Source organism: Ictalurus punctatus, chromosome 12, assembly GCF_001660625.3.
Source record: "Ictalurus punctatus breed USDA103 chromosome 12, Coco_2.0, whole genome shotgun sequence".
NCBI lineage: Eukaryota > Metazoa > Chordata > Actinopteri > Siluriformes > Ictaluridae > Ictalurus > Ictalurus punctatus.
In genome coordinates, this window is record NC_030427.2 from 4,858,844 (window position 1) to 4,874,510 (window position 15,667).

A 15,667-nucleotide genomic window follows, 5' to 3' on the forward strand; every position below is an offset into this window, starting at 1 on the left:
TATTTGTAATCAGATTCATCTTTTTGGTATGGTTGCATGTTCTTTTTATAATTCCTTGTTGAGTGGTGCACAAAAAGCTTTCTCTGTTCTCTTGAAAATAATCCATTGCTATTACTGGATTAGCTGCTGCCATAGTTTGAGAAAAGGTTACTTTGAAAAGGGTTAATTAAGAGAAAGTACACCGCTATCATGCTCCAATCTACATGACTTGAATGCATCTGACGTCGTAATTACCACTTCCCAACACATAAATACAAACTTCCCAGAAGGACTTGAATGCATATTACAACACAGAGCCATCACATTCACATTCACCTGATTACTGATCATTACTCAATTACACAACCATGCTTCTTAAGGACTCTCAATTCACACATTCATTGCAAAGTATACACTCATTGTTCACATACCTGTCAATACTGAGCCTTTGTATATTGCTACGTTGTTATTCTGTTCTTATTGTTAAATGACAAATAGATTTGATCATTATATTACTTTTTGTCATTTTAAAATTATGTCTCTGATTTGCATATGTGTGAGTGGAAGAAAAGCTAGCAGTGAAAGTGTCTGACTATCCATGGCACAGACACAGTCTTCCCAAGACACACACAAACAAACAAACAAACAAACAACTCCGTGATATAGTACCGTGTGTGATTCCCATGGTTTATAATGGGTTTTTAATTAATCTGGTCTGGATTGACAGTGAGGGACAGAGACAAAATGGTGAGATAGAGACACAAATTCAGCAGAATAGTTAACATCAGCACGTTAAACTTTACCTGTGCTGTTACATTTGTTTGTAAATCTAACATCTTGTAATGTCTGGTATTCTAACGTTGTGGTCATGCATTTTTTTGATGAGTTTGATCCATCAGGGTCCTAATTAGACAAGCAATAACAGCTTAGTGTCATGGCCCTGGATTTGTTGGTTTTACACATGAGTTCATTGAGTTTGATAAATGATATAAGCAGTGGGCAGTATTAAGGATGACTTTCAGATGAATGTGGTAGAATAAAGCATGCGAAATTTTTTCAATTCAACTCAGGCCAGGATGACGGTTTTTATTTTAATAAGCAGTTATGAAAGATTTACCTCTCTTAAAAATGAAGATGATTTGCCAATGTAACTTTTAAACACATATGAAAGTGTGTATTATTACATACACATGGATGTCTTTAGGCTAAGCCCCACAGACTATAGAACCACACCTGCTGAACATTGCCTGTTTCCTGTTCCTGATTTTTTCTCTACGTACTGGATTTGCTTGCAAGCTTCAATAAAGCATTACTGTACCTGCCCCTGTATTTGCTGCCCGACAAAATACTTCGCCATCCCATGGATGCAGCAAGTAACCTCGAGTTAAACTCTAAACTCAACCTGTGAAGCGCCTTCAACTTGGTGTGAATGCATGAAGGGGATGCGTGGAAGAAGGCATTCAGTTCCACCTCTGGTCACTTTGAGTACTGCATAATGCCACATGATCTATCTTCAGCACCAGCGGTCTTTCAGTGCTTTATCAATGACATCTTACGGGATATGTTGGGAGAACTTTTCTCGGCTTTGCCAACTTTTATTTACGATTCATCCAAGGTTTTAGCATCATAGCATCTCCACTAATCGTCCTACTTAAAAAGGTAACCAAATGGTTGCAATGGAACCCCTTCACCCATTCCACTTCACCTAACCCTAACCCAATTTCCACAGATCACAAGAATCTAGACTACATCAAGTCAGCCAAGAGACTGAACTACCATCAGACACACTGGGCCCTGTTTCTTGCCCACTTTGATTTCACCGTCTCACAGTGCCCAGGGTCCAAGAACACCAAAGCAGACTCCCTTTCTTGCATGCAACCAGCTCCCTCTTGTGAACACTCGGAAGAGTGCATCCTGCCCGAATTGAACTTTGTAAGAGCCCTCACCTGGACATTGACAGGGAGATCAAGAACTTTCTAGGGGTGAGAATCCCCACACAGTGCCCAGTGGGGAAAAAAATGTATGTCCTCCAAGACAAGTTAATCACAGAGACAAGGCTCACACCTCCCCTGCCATGGGACAATCAAGCACTCACAGAACACGCTAACTCCTGCAAGTGAAATACTGGTGGCCATGTATGCTTCAAGATTTTCATAGCTTTGTCTCCTCCTGCTCAGCCTGTGTCCAAGCTTAAGTACCTTGCACTGTGCTGGCAGGCCAGCTCCTCCCACTGCATACTCCTCAAAGACCATGGTCACACACAGCCTTTGAATCCATCATGGATCTCCCCCCATTGCAGAGCAAAACAGTCACCATGGTGCTCACTGACCGGTTTTCCAAGTTACTATGTCTCACATATAAGCTCACCAGACACATTGTTGATAGACACCCAACTATGAACCAGACATTCATTATGGCTCTCCATAAGAGACCTTCAGGCCACTGAAGGTTGAAGAAAGCTGGCACATCATTATATTGTCTCTTTCAAAGATCTCCAACACATTAAATAACATCACATACAAGCTTGACCTACCATGCCACAGCTGCCTAGCCCCTTCATTTCACGCCTCCTGCCTTAAACCAGTCACTCCAGGTCCCCTTTCAGAGGGCCGTCTCCACTGGCCATTGAAGGTGAGCCAGCTTATGCCATCAAGGAAATCCAAGTCTCATGGCACAGAGAGGGCAAACTGCAGTACCTTGATGGGTCCCAGCTCAAGATGTGCTCAGCCCCCTAATTTTATAGGAATTCCATGCATGCCACACCATGCCTAGACCCAAAGCCTGGGAGACCTAGAAGGAATCCTTCTCCCAGAGATGGCGCTTCAGAGGGGGTTCTGTCATGTCAACACTAGAATCGGCATCAAACTACAGTTCCCAGAACACGGCCTACAAACATGGCTGCTGAGAACTGCAACAAAAAGCCATCACAAACTGTCTCATGTTCATGTTCAACTGATTACTGATCACATACCTCTGGACTTATTTACACAACTACACTACTTAAGGACTCTCATTTCACACATTCATTGCAAAATGCACTGTTAACATTTAACAGCCATAACATTTAAACCACCTGCCTAATATTGTTTCGGTCCCCCTTGTGCTGCCAAAACAGCTGTGTCCTGTCGAGGCATGGACTCCACAAAACCTCTGAAGCTGTGCTGTTGTATAAGGCACCAAGACATTGGCAGCAGATCCTTTTAGTCCTATAAGTTGCAAGGTGGGGCCTCCATGGATCAGACTTGTTTGTCCAGCACATCTTGCAGATGCTTGATTGGATTGTGATCTGGGGAATTTGGAGGCCAGGTCAACACCTTGAGCTCTTTATGTTCCTCAAAGCATTCCTGAACAATTTTTGCAGTGTGGCAAGGCGCATAATCCTGCTGAAAGAGGCCACTGACATTAGGGAATATGGTTACCATGAAGGGATTTACTTGGTCTGCAACAATGTTTAAGTAGGTGGCATATGTCAAAGTAATATCAACATGAATGCCAGGACGCAAGGTTTCCCAGCGCAACATTGCCCAGAGCATCACACTGCCTTCGCCAGCTTGCCTACTTCCCATAGTGCATCCTGGTGCCATATTTTACCCAGGTAAGCAACAAACATGCACCCGGCTGTCCACATGATGTAAAAGAAAACATGATTCATCAGACCGGGCAACCATTTTCCATTGCTCCATGGTCCAGTCATGTGCCCATTGTAGGCACTTTCAGTGGTGGACAGGGATCAGCATGGGCACTCTGACTGGTCTGTGGCTACGCAACACATATGCAGCAAGCTGCAATGCACTGTGTATTTTGACACCTTCCTATCATAGCCAGCATTTTCTTCTTCTTTTCTGTTGCAATTTGTGCGACAGTGGGTCTTCTGTAGGATCGGACCAGACGGGCTAGCATTCGCTTCCCACTTACATTAGTTAGCCTTGGGCCTCCAGTACCCTGTTACCATTGGACCGGTTGTCCTTCCTTGGGCCACTTTTGGTAGGTACTAACCACTGCAAACCTGGAACTCTCCACAAGACCTGCCGTTTTAGAGACACTCTGACAGCTTGTCTAGCCATCACAATTTGGCTTAATGATCACAGTTGCCTATGCATGCAAATTTTTCCTGCTTCCAACACATCAACTTCGAGAACTGACCATTCACTTGCTTCCTAATGTATCCCACCCATTGACAGGCGAGATTGTAATGAGATAATCAATGTTATTCATGTCACCGGTCAGTGGTTCTAATGTTATGGCTGATCAGTGTACTTTCTCACATTTGGGAGACCAAAGGTTTGAAAATTTTGATTTTAAAGACGTATGCTTGTATTTGACTGCAAAATGTTTCTCTTTTCATTGAGCATGCTATTAACTACTTCACCAGAGACTGTCATGACCTCACTGGCTCATAAGTCCTACAATTAGGTAAACTACTGTTGATTAAACTATAGTATAACCTCACTGGTTTGAAACATTATACATTACATGATCTGTATCAGACTCAGTTCGGCATTTCAGACCTTACAGTATTTGCATCAACTAATGAATACACATCAGTAGTCTGGGCCGCATGGTGGTGGAGTTGCTAGAATTGCTGCTTACAACTTCAGGTGGGACTGTGTGAATGGTGCCCTGCAATGGACTGGTGTCCAGTGTTCCCAGGATAGGCTCCAGATTCACCATGACCCTGACCAGGATCATGTGGTTACTTAAATGAATGAATGAAGCTTATGAATGATAATGACTATGTTTACCGTACAGTCTAAACAAAAACAGGCTTGAGTTGGAGAGGAACAAAAAGATAATGCACTACAATAATTTATTAAAAATACAATACAAAGCAACAAAAACAAATCACATTGTTTTATAAAATTGAAAGTTTAATCATATCACTGAACAAGGTAGAAAATTTAAGGGGGGAAAAAAATCCATCAACTTTTGGACCATGATTTCATTGGAAGAGTCCAGCTGCTTTCTTCTTCTTGGGATGCATAACTGATCTGTTTGTTGTAACTGCAGGAGGAACAGCAGCAGCAGCAGGTAAGAGTCTCTCAGTCTGAAACACAGTATACGAGGTAGTCACGCTAAATTCAGTCAAAAAATTTCAGTAAAACTAGTTATTTTTTTTAACTGTAAAAGTAATAATGTTAATAATTACTTGACTATGAGTAATAAAGCATCTAATGAGAAGACTACTCAAGTAGAAGATTACTATTCACTTCGGATCGGATTCAAATGAAGGGAAAATCCTTCATCTCAGACTACATGGAGAACTGTAAGTCACACCTCTCCTTGTGTGTGTGTGTGTGTGTGTGTGTGTGTGTGTGTGTGTGTGTGTGTGTGTGTGTGTGTGTGTCCTGCCTCCATCGACACCCTCGCTTCTTCCCCCTCTACGGCCATTATCTTTCAGGAGTGAGCCGCTAAAAAAAAAAGTGAGTGGTTGTGTCTGCATTCAGACCACTGGAGCGCATTGCAAGACTCGCAAATTATTATACGTGATGTAAACGACATTCATTAATGTTTAACAGTAACGGAGGAACGTCACTGAATGCAGTGAAGTAAAAGTACATTTCTGTGGTTAAAGTGAACTTGAGTACGAATACAAGTATGGCCAGTTACTCAAGTAAATGTAATGACAAAAATGTAGCGTGTTACCACCCACCTCTGCTGCCAGAAGGGCTGGTTTGAGTATTTCAGAAACTGCTGATCTCCTTGGAGTTTCTCACACACACACACACACACACACACACACACCTCTAGATTTTATACAGAAAGGTGCAGAAAACAACAACAACAACAACAACAACAACAACAACAACACATGCTGTGTGCAAAGGGTCTGCAGGCTGAAACACCTTTTTGATGAGAGATCAGAAGAGGATGACCAGACTGGTTTGGGCTGACAGGAAGTCTATTGTAACTCAAATAAGCACTCTACAACCATGGTGAGCAGAAAAGCACCTCAGAACACAACACCTCAACGAACAGACCTTGAGGTGGATGAAAACCTGCACCCACACCGGCCCTTTTCAGATAAGATTGGACACCCCTGCTATAGAGGATGTTGTGCATGAAAATCCCTGGAGATCAGCAGTTTCTGAAATGCTCAAACCAGCCCATTGGTATGAACATCCATGCCACAATCATAATTAAAGAGACCAGACTTTTTCTTCTTTCTGAGGTTTGATGTAAACATTACCCGAAGCTCTTGACCAGTATCTGCATGATTTTTTTTCCCCCACTGCACTGCTACCACATGATTGGCTGATTAGATAACTGCATGAATTTGCATGTACAGGTGTTCCTAATAAAGTGGACATGAGTGTATATGGGAAAATAGACTGATGGGAGAAAATGCATAGGTAAAGGTGACAGTGAGGGGCTAGGATTTGATCAAACCTCTTTGGTGTCAGCATACTGTGTGTCTTCTACTTGCTGCCTTGTATAATTTTCATTAGACCCAGGAGAGGCAGTCCTCATACCTGTAATGTTATCCACCCAAAAATAATTGTAAGACAATATGACTGCATTGTGAAACACAGAAGTGTCTAGGATGAATTGGTGTACAGTAACCTGTTGGCACACAACTGGTCTGATCCTGGTCAGGGACAAAGCTGCCTACTGAAGCAGAGCTGTATTCGCCAGAGCGCTTGCGTTTCCGGGCAGTTCTCGCAGCACATATGGACACATACAGCTCCTGCAGCTCAGACTCAAACTCCAGACTGTCCGGCAGCATCTTAGAAAGCCTCTGAGAATGTGGGGAGAAAAAAAAAAAAAGGAAGCTATTTTGCTTGATCTGGCTCATTAGTAAACAGACTAAAAAAAGAAAATAAATGAAAGACAAATGCTAATAAGGTTGAGGTTAACTGATTAACTGAGTCACTTGTCACGAACAGTAATGTGTAGGAAAGTAAGAGGTGCACACATACATCAACTGGTGATGATGCAAAAAGAACTCTAAAACTTTCATAGTGTGAGAGAGCCTTTGGGTGTGTTTCATATTTAGTAGATAAAGCTCCCTGAACAAATACAAATCCGAACTGTACATGGTTTATTCACTGTTTTTTTTTGTTTGTTTGTTTTTTTTAAGAAGACTTGCCAGCTTCAAACTAGGTGTATGAATCTGAATCCCACATGATGAAGGAAAACAGTTCCAGGAGCACGAGGTTTTGACTATAACCTGCAGCTTTAAAGATTTAAAGCAACTTGTGAGAGGTTTAAGAAAAATTCCCACCCTAACTACAGCCCACACACACACACAAAAAAAAGAAGAAAAAACAAACAAACAAAAAAAAACACACAAAAAGACTGAAAACTCGGCCAAAATCAAGGCCCCCAGACCACCAGGGATCCCAATGATTTTTAAAGCTGATGTATTTATATAAATAATAATAATAAAAAATATATACAGTGTATCCGGAAAGTATTCACAGCACTTCACTTTCTCCACATTTTGTTATGTTACAGTCTTATTAAAAAATGGATTCAATTCATTAGTTTCCTCAAAATTCTACAAACAATACCCCATAATGACAATGTGAAAGAAGTTTGAAATCTTTGCAAATTTATTAAAAATAAAATTTAAAAAAAGCACATGTACATAAGCATTCACAGCCTTTGCTCAATACTTTGTTGAAGGACCTTTGGCACCAATGTGCCCATTCAGCCATAAGAGCATTAGTGAAGTTGGGCACTGATGTTGGGTGAGGAGGCATTCCAGTTCTTCCCAAAGGTGTTTAATAGGATTGAAGTTAGGGCTCTGTGCAGGCCAATAGTGTTCTTTCACACAAACCTTGACCAGTAAAAGGTTGACCTCCAGTAAAAGGAAATCTTAATGTTTCAGCACACAAAGATATTCTAGACAGTGGTCCGCTTCCAACTTTGTGGCAAAAGTTTGGGGAAGGCCCACATATTGAATATTAAATTAAATTATTAAACGAACAGTGACCTAATGATTAAATGGTGTGATGGAGTCATGGCTGCACATGTAGTCTTGCTCAAAACTTCCCAATGACACATTACACGCTGAGCATATGTATCAAGACAGATTTTTGACCACAAGTGGTTGCTGATGATAGAAGAACAGAAAAATTGCCACAACTAATTATTTAACCAGCCAGGAGTATTGCCGGTATCCTTTTAACTTTATGTACTCTGGGACCCCTAAGTTCATTAAAGTTTTATTTTAATTAACTTACAGCTAAAACTTGATATGGAACATATCTAAGCAGGCATATAACGCATGCGTAAAGATTCCCAGTAAATCTGCCCTGCCAGCTCTCTGAATTACTATTTACAGTCTTTATATGTTCTTTTTTCCCCCCCTCTGGGCCCCTTGTTATCGAACCAATCCAGGTCATTCTATTTATATTTAATTCATTTAATTCCTTCTTACATCCATGTCTGGACTGAAAACATCCTAATCACACAAGGAGGTTTGGAGGACACACATTTACTTACATTTCGTACACTGAATGTGTGTTTGGGTTGGAGGAAGTGGCGCTCACCTGGTTAAAGTCCCTTCTGTACGTCTCCTCCTCAAACGGCTCAGTCAGAAGCCTACCTGTCAATAACATGTATCCGTAAGTTCACCACATGTGCACAGGTGGAAGAACTTTTGTATTTAGAGTATGCACCTCTGCTAAGCACGGCTCCATTCTCTTTGTAGTCTTGTATCTCAGCGTCTTTCTTGAGCAGCAAAGCAGTTAGTTCTCCAACATGTCTATGCAGCACTTGAGTCATAGACAACAAGGGACACACTAGCTCTCTGGACACCTTTCACACAACACAAAAATACACAAGATTACAAACATTATATCTTTCTTCGACATTCAGGTCATATTTTCAATGTTCATCTCTGCCAGTTAATTTAAGACGTTAGTCACAACACATGGGGCTTATATAAAGACACACTATATAAATCTCACCACCGCTACCGAGGCAGGGGTACAGTGGAATTCCCAATAGAATGGTACATCTCCCAGCTCACTCTTGAGTGTGATGGTTAAGTGGCCCCCCTGATGCTTGAGAAGGAAATGTACAGCTGTGCTCTGTTCACAGGACTGCCTGGAGAGAAAAGGCCAAGCCACTGAGCGCAGGTGAGCAACAAATGTGTGCACTGGAGCCCTTAGACGCTTATTTAGAACCTGAGAGGGACACAAAAGACTTAAACAATTTTGCTGGGTATGTAAGTGCTGTCTGTGCCAACTGTCTGCTGTCAAAACTCCCCTTGTTGTGGGAATTTTTTTATTTATTCATTTTTTTAAATCCTTGCCTGTGCACGATGCTCAATGCTGTTTGTGCTCATCTGTTCCTCCCAAACGCTGTTCAGGTCACTCAGCAGCAATTGATATTCTGTATCACCAAACCAGGCTTTGGCCAACAACTTGGAACCCCCGATGTTCACAGGCACCCATGGCAAAGCCAACAAAGCTCCCTCAGTCTGGCCTGTTCTCTCCATACTGACACAATACAGAGCCACAGATAAAGTACCTTGAAAAGACAATAAAATTTAAAATGTGACTACTAAACATTGGCTAAGCCCCCAGCTTTAAGGAAAATTTATTTTGAATGCATTGCATTTTAGTTACTTTAAAAAGTTTGCCAGCAAGTTCAATCAGAGTTGTTATGTAGACTCTATGGCCCCGTTCAGACTTACAGTAACACCCATTGCAGAAGATCAAATCACAACATGGACAGTGCTAAATACATCCAAGGACTGTACATTGTAGTGTGTATTGTAGAGCTGCAACAACTAATCGATAAAATCGATGATGACAATCGTTGTCAATGACTCATTATGGATTAGTCGGTCTGCGCGCGGTACGGGGTGCGTTTACTGACTACGTTACTTCTGTTCCGAAAACACGCTTCGGAGAGTAAATACTAATGTTGTGTCCCAAATGAAGTACTGTACACTTACACTATGCACTGTGTGCTTTACCGTCTAGTGTGTGGATTTTAGAAAGGTAATATCAGCTCAAATATATCACTAGTGGGTTTTTTTACTAACCGAAAGTATAAGTGGCTTCCTAGTCAGTGGCGCATGACGTCATACGCACGTAATGTGACGCCACTAGCTTTAGCCTAATACCCAGAGTCACCGACAATGACTTTCTGCAGTTTACTGTTTATGTAAACGTTACCTTTTATTCCCAACATGACCTCAGTCACCATCAGACGGAGGCGAAATCGTCACGTGACTGAGGAAGAAAGTCCTCTAAGGGAGCATTAATATAATTGATAAAACATTCTCATAAGCCAATTAGCAGAGGACACCACACTTTTTTTTTTTGAAAGATGATACTACTGGTTATGTTATGGTATTTTCAAAAGCTTCTGGTCTAACTCTGAATTTCGATATATGTGAACTGCTTGCTATAAAATCTTCTTTTTTTTTTTGCTTCATCCCTATACGATATTCCTGTTAGGTCTCAAGTGAGTTATTTGGATGTAATTATTTGCAAAGTTGATAATGTGAGAGGCAGATTAAACTTTGATCCAGTAGTTACAACGGCTAAGAAGAAATCAAATTCCTTGCTACAAAGAGACTTCTCACTAAGGGGAAGGGCTCTAATCACTAAAGCTGAAGGTATCTCTAGAATGGCCTACCCTTCTCATTCTTTCTATACTCAGCAAAAAAAGAAACGTCCCTTTGTCAGGAGACTGCATGTTAAAGAGATTTTTGTAAAGTCCAAATAAGCTTTAGAGATCTTTATTGGAAAGGGTTTAAACAATGTTTTTCAATGAACCATAAACAATTAATACACATGCACCTGTGGAACAGTCCTTAACACAGAAACAGTTTATAGGCAGTAGGCAATTACGGTCACAGTTACATTAAGTTAGGACACTAAACAGACCTTTCTACTGACTCTGAAAAACACCAGAAGAAAGATACCTAGGGTTCCTGCTCACCTGCGTGAACATGCCACAGGCCTGCTGCAGGGAGGCATGAGGACTGCAGATGTGGCCAGAGCAATAAACTACAATGTCTGTAATGTAATAGGGCTGCACAATTAATCGAATATCGATCGCGATGACTATTTTGACTGCCCACGATTACATGAACATGATCGACTGCGATATTGATGTTTAAAGTTCGTCCTCCGCTCATAGAAACTCCGCTGCAGATCAAATCAAACGCGTCTTAAACTTACAGCCAATCACCATAGAGTGGCGCAGGGATGACGTCATTCTGTATGCCAAAACATGGAAACGAGTTAGTATTTTTTCCCTTCGGTTCCATTGTTCCGAATCAATGAGTTTTTTTTGTTTGTTTTTTTTTAAATGGGACTTTGGTTAAAACCCTGAAATGAGGTCTGTGGTGAACACAAGCTCAAAATATTTTCCACGTTTTCTTCTACAACATAAAATACACCAGTAAAACGTAAAAAGGCGGTTGCTTACTGTCACGTAATCATGGTTTAGGACGGATGCAAGTGCAGATAAGAGCTTTATTGAAGAGAGGCAGACAAATCCAAAACGTGAGACAATAGCGTGATCAAAAACAGGCAAAAGGTCAGGCGATCAGCAAACGGGCGTAAACAAGACTAAACAAGAATCAAACAACGAGGTCGAGAATAAGATCAAAACTATGAACAAAAGGAAAACTGTCGTCTATTTGCACATAGAGCACGACAAATAATTAACTGCACTTGAGGCTTTCATATAATGTTAAATAAAAACATCCAAAACTGTATACGGTTCCATAACGAAGACGAACTCTATGTTGATAGGTGAAATTCTGGAGGGACGGCGGACGGCGTGACGTGGAGACGTAATGACGTGTGACGTTAATCGAGCTATGTTCTATAACATGTAAAAACATGAAAGGAATCTCCTACAAGCGACTCATGTAAACACCTTAATCACAATATTATCTTATTCAGACCTTATTAAGGTCAATAATTAGGTTACTGCTGTCCATGTAAACGTAGTCAGTACCGTGCATAAACCGCTGTTGTTTTAAATGTGCTTGACAACTAACCGGAAGCGTGCATGGTACAATGACGTAACTTCCTTAAACCGACAAACAAGCGTTTAAATGTTGTATATTTGAATGTTGGTGTACTGCATACCTCTGCTCTGTTTGTACTTATTATAAATTTAATTAAATAAAGCGTGTCCGAGCTTCTCCCAAGTGCAGATGGCGTGACTGCAGTCTAACCCGAGAGCCAGCTTCGAGGTACAGATGAGCCAGAGTTTGACCCACGGTTAGGTCGCTATTGTGGTATACCCTTCAAGTCCTATGATTCCATTATGCATTAAAATTAGTTTTAAGTCACACCATAATGATATATTATGCCCTAAACCTAACCCTAAGTCTAAGTTATAATCATAGGTAAAAGCAACCAGTCCCAGTCTCATAAGTAAATATGAACTTAGAGAAACAAAAAATATCGCCAATAACCGAAATAACTAGGATTGACTACATCTTATTAATTAATAAAGAAATTCATCCCAATAAACCCTTACCGTTGTGCTACACTGTTCCTTAGTGGAACACCAACCTAGACTAAATCCATAGATGTCGCGAGATCTGCTGCGTTAACAGGTGTCGTACAGAAATCTGACTCCCCGGACAAATCACACTCCCTTTCGCGTGCACGCGCATCTACGGGAAACCAAACAATTCAAAAGCTGATCCAAACTGAACTACACAGAAGAACCGCACAGCACGAGCCACAATACCTGAGCGCAGGTAGTTATTTTGAACTGCGCGGTTGTTTTCAGCAGCTCAGTTTGTGTGGTGTTATAGAGTGGCGCAGAGATGATGTCATTTAGTACCGGAACCGGAAGTTAGCATCACACTGGTTCCATCGACAAAACCCCAGTAGGATTTTCCCACAGGCTTTTGGATTAATGCAGAAAAAAAAGTTCTGTGATTGACAAAAGTTTACAATATTAACACGTTTTGTGCATCAAGATAATTTTCACAAATGTTTGAAGACTAAATACAACCTCCAGAAATAAACAGCTAACCGTATGCTATAAACGAACTACACCACGGTCGCTCGACTTCAACGTCACTGTCACCAAGCTTCCGACAAACTTTTACAAACTTGATTTAAAAGCATTTTCCATAATACGGATTTACTCTGTGGATGAATATTCATCCACATTTTTTGAGGAATTGTGCACAGCATACTTGAACCAGTTTATCTGCATATTTTTTTCCCTGTTCGGCGTGATGACGTTTAATGTCCCCGACAGCGTCTGTAGTCCCATTTAGCAACATGTTAGCAGCCACCTTTTTCAATAGGCTCAAAAGGCTGTGAATACTTATGTAAATGTGCTTTTTTGTTTTTATTTTTAATAAATGTGCAAAGATTTCAAACTAACTTCTTTTACGTTGTCATTATGGGGTATTGTTTGTAGAATTTTGAGGAAAATAATGAATTGAATCCATTTTGGAATAAGACTGTAACATAACAAAATGTGGAGAAAGTGAAGCGCTGTGAATACTTTCCGGATGCACTGTATTTGCAGTAAACTAGGCATGGATGTTAATGAGATTAAAGAGGATAAGATGCGTAGATGGAAATTTCAGACAGCAAACTGGCAGGCATTTAAGTATATTAGTGAAGTGAAGTTACAAGAGTTGCATTTAAATGAGGAAATGTAGGATGTAGAAAGTCATAATGAGAAATTATGTAAAGTCATAAGAAGTCGTTGTGAAAAATAAAGGAACAAAAAGAAAGAAATCAGTTCCTTGGTGGACAAAATTATGTAGCACAACAATACAGGCTAGGAATAAGGCCTTTAGAAAGGTTAGGAAGACGTACAGTGAGGGTATTATGTATTAAGTATTAAGTATTTGATCCCCTGCTGATTTTGTGCGTTTGCCCACTGACAAAGATATGATCAGTCTATAATTTTTATGGTAGATTTATTTGAACAGTGAGAGACAGAGTAACAACAAGAAAATCCAGAGAAACGCATGTCAAAAATGTTATAAATTGATTTGCATTTTAATGAGGGAAATAAGTATTTGACCCCTCTGCAAAACATGACTTAGTACTTGGTTTAAAAACCCTTGTTGGCAATCACAGAGGTCAGACGTTTCTTGTAGTTGGCCACCAGGTTTGCACACATCTCAGGAGGGATTTTGTCCCACTCCTCTTTGCAGATCTTCTCCAAGTCATTAAGGTTTCGAGGCTGACGTTTGGCAACTCGAACCTTCAGCTCTCTCCACAGATTTTCTATGGGATTAAGGTCTGGAGACTGGCTAGGCCACTCCAGGACCTTAATGTGCTTCTTCTTGAGCCACTCCTTTGTTGCCTTAGCCGTGTGTTTTGGGTCATTGTCATGCTGGAATACCCATCCATGACCCATTTTCAATGCCCTGGCTGAGGGAAGGAGGTTCTCACCCAAGATTTGACGGTACATGGCCCTGTCCATCGTCCCTTTGATGCGGTGAAGTTGTCCTGTCCCCTTAGCAGAAAAACACCCCCAAAGCATAATGTTTCCACCTCCATGTTTGACGATGGGGATGGTGTTCTTGGGGTCATAGGCAGCATTCCTCCTCCTCCAAACACGGCGAGTTGAGTTGATGCCAAAGAGCTCCATTTTGGTCTCATCTGACCACAACATTTTCTCCCAGTTGTCCTCTGAATCATTCAGATGTTCATTGGCAAACTTCAGACGGGCATGTATATGTGCTTTCTTGAGCAGCGGACCTTGCGCGCGCTGCAGGATTTCAGTCCTTCACGGCATAGTGTGTTACCAATTGTTTTCTTGGTGACTATGGTCCCAGCTGCCTTGAGATCATTGACAAGATCCTCCCGTGTAGTTCTGGGCTGATTCCTCACTGTTCTCATGATCAATGCAACTCCACGAGGTGAGATCTTGCATGGAGCCCCAGGCCGAGGGAGATCGACAGTTCTTTTGTGCTTCTTCCATTTGCGAATAATCACACCAACTGTTGTCACCTTCTCACCAAGCTGCTTGGCAATGGTCTTGTAGCTCATTCCAGACTTGAGTAGGTCTACAATCTTGTCCCTGACATCCTTGGAGAGCGCTTTGGTCTTGGCCATGGTGGAGAGTTTGGAATCTGATTGATTGATTGCTTCTGTGGACAGGTGTCTTTTATACAGGTAACAAACTGAGATTAGGAGCACTCCCTTTAAGAGTGTGCTCCTAATCTCAGCTCGTTACCTGTATAAAAGACACCTGGGAGCCAGAAATCTTTCTGATTGAGAGGGGGTCAAATACTTTTTTCCCTCATTAAAATGCAAATTAATTTATAAAATTTTTGACATGCGTTTTTCTGGATTTTTTTGTTGTTATTCTGTCTCTCACTGTTCAAATACAACTACCATTAAAATTATAGACTGATCATTTCTTTGTCAGTGGGCAAACGTACAAAATCAGCAGGGGATCAAATACTTTTTTCCCTCACTGTATATATTTGATGACCTCATTCTATATTTAAAAAAAAAAAAAAAAGCACAAGCAAATGTGAGAAGGGTAATTCGAGATGCTAAAAATAATTTCTGGATAAATTATTGTAATTCTATAGGGAGAATGTGAAATATGGGGTATGATCAGAAAAATGGGTGATTTAAAAAGAAATTTAGGTCTACCTGTTCTGAGTAATGTGGAAAGAATAGCTGTGACAAATGTCGAAATGGCAGAAATGTTAGCAGAGGTGTTTGTAAAGGTGCACAGTAATAATAATATATCAGAAGATATGAAA

General features: G+C 40.9%; 1 protein-coding gene across 6 annotated transcripts; it reads right to left on the reverse strand.

The window, feature by feature from the left end:
• Positions 1–4,769: 4,769 nt before the first annotated feature.
• Positions 4,770–12,769, reverse strand: nhej1 (nonhomologous end-joining factor 1). 6 transcript variants are annotated; one of them, XM_017480633.3, is made up of 9 exons: positions 12,661–12,758; positions 12,445–12,583; positions 9,242–9,459; positions 8,895–9,113; positions 8,604–8,742; positions 8,475–8,530; positions 6,541–6,715; positions 6,367–6,449; positions 4,770–5,023 (listed from the first exon to the last, which is right to left on the reverse strand). In XM_017480633.3, exons 3-9 carry the CDS (start codon positions 9,425–9,427, stop codon positions 4,919–4,921), a joined length of 963 nt encoding a protein of 320 aa, XP_017336122.1. In that variant the 5' UTR covers positions 9,428–9,459; positions 12,445–12,583; positions 12,661–12,758; the 3' UTR covers positions 4,770–4,918.
• Positions 12,770–15,667: the final 2,898 nt, after the last annotated feature.

Excerpts from the sequence above, each read along its gene's own strand:
- nhej1 (XM_053683884.1), bottom strand. The coding sequence starts at position 10,922 with ATGCCTCCCTGCAGCAGGCCTGTGGCATGTTCACGCAG. Across the intron at positions 6,716-8,474 it reads ACAGAAGGGACTTTAACCAG|AGGCTTTCTAAGATGCTGCC; the intron begins GTGAGCGCCACT and ends CCACATTCTCAG. Across the intron at positions 6,450-6,540 it reads GACCAGTTGTGTGCCAACAG|GTATGAGGACTGCCTCTCCT; the intron begins GTTACTGTACAC and ends ATAACATTACAG.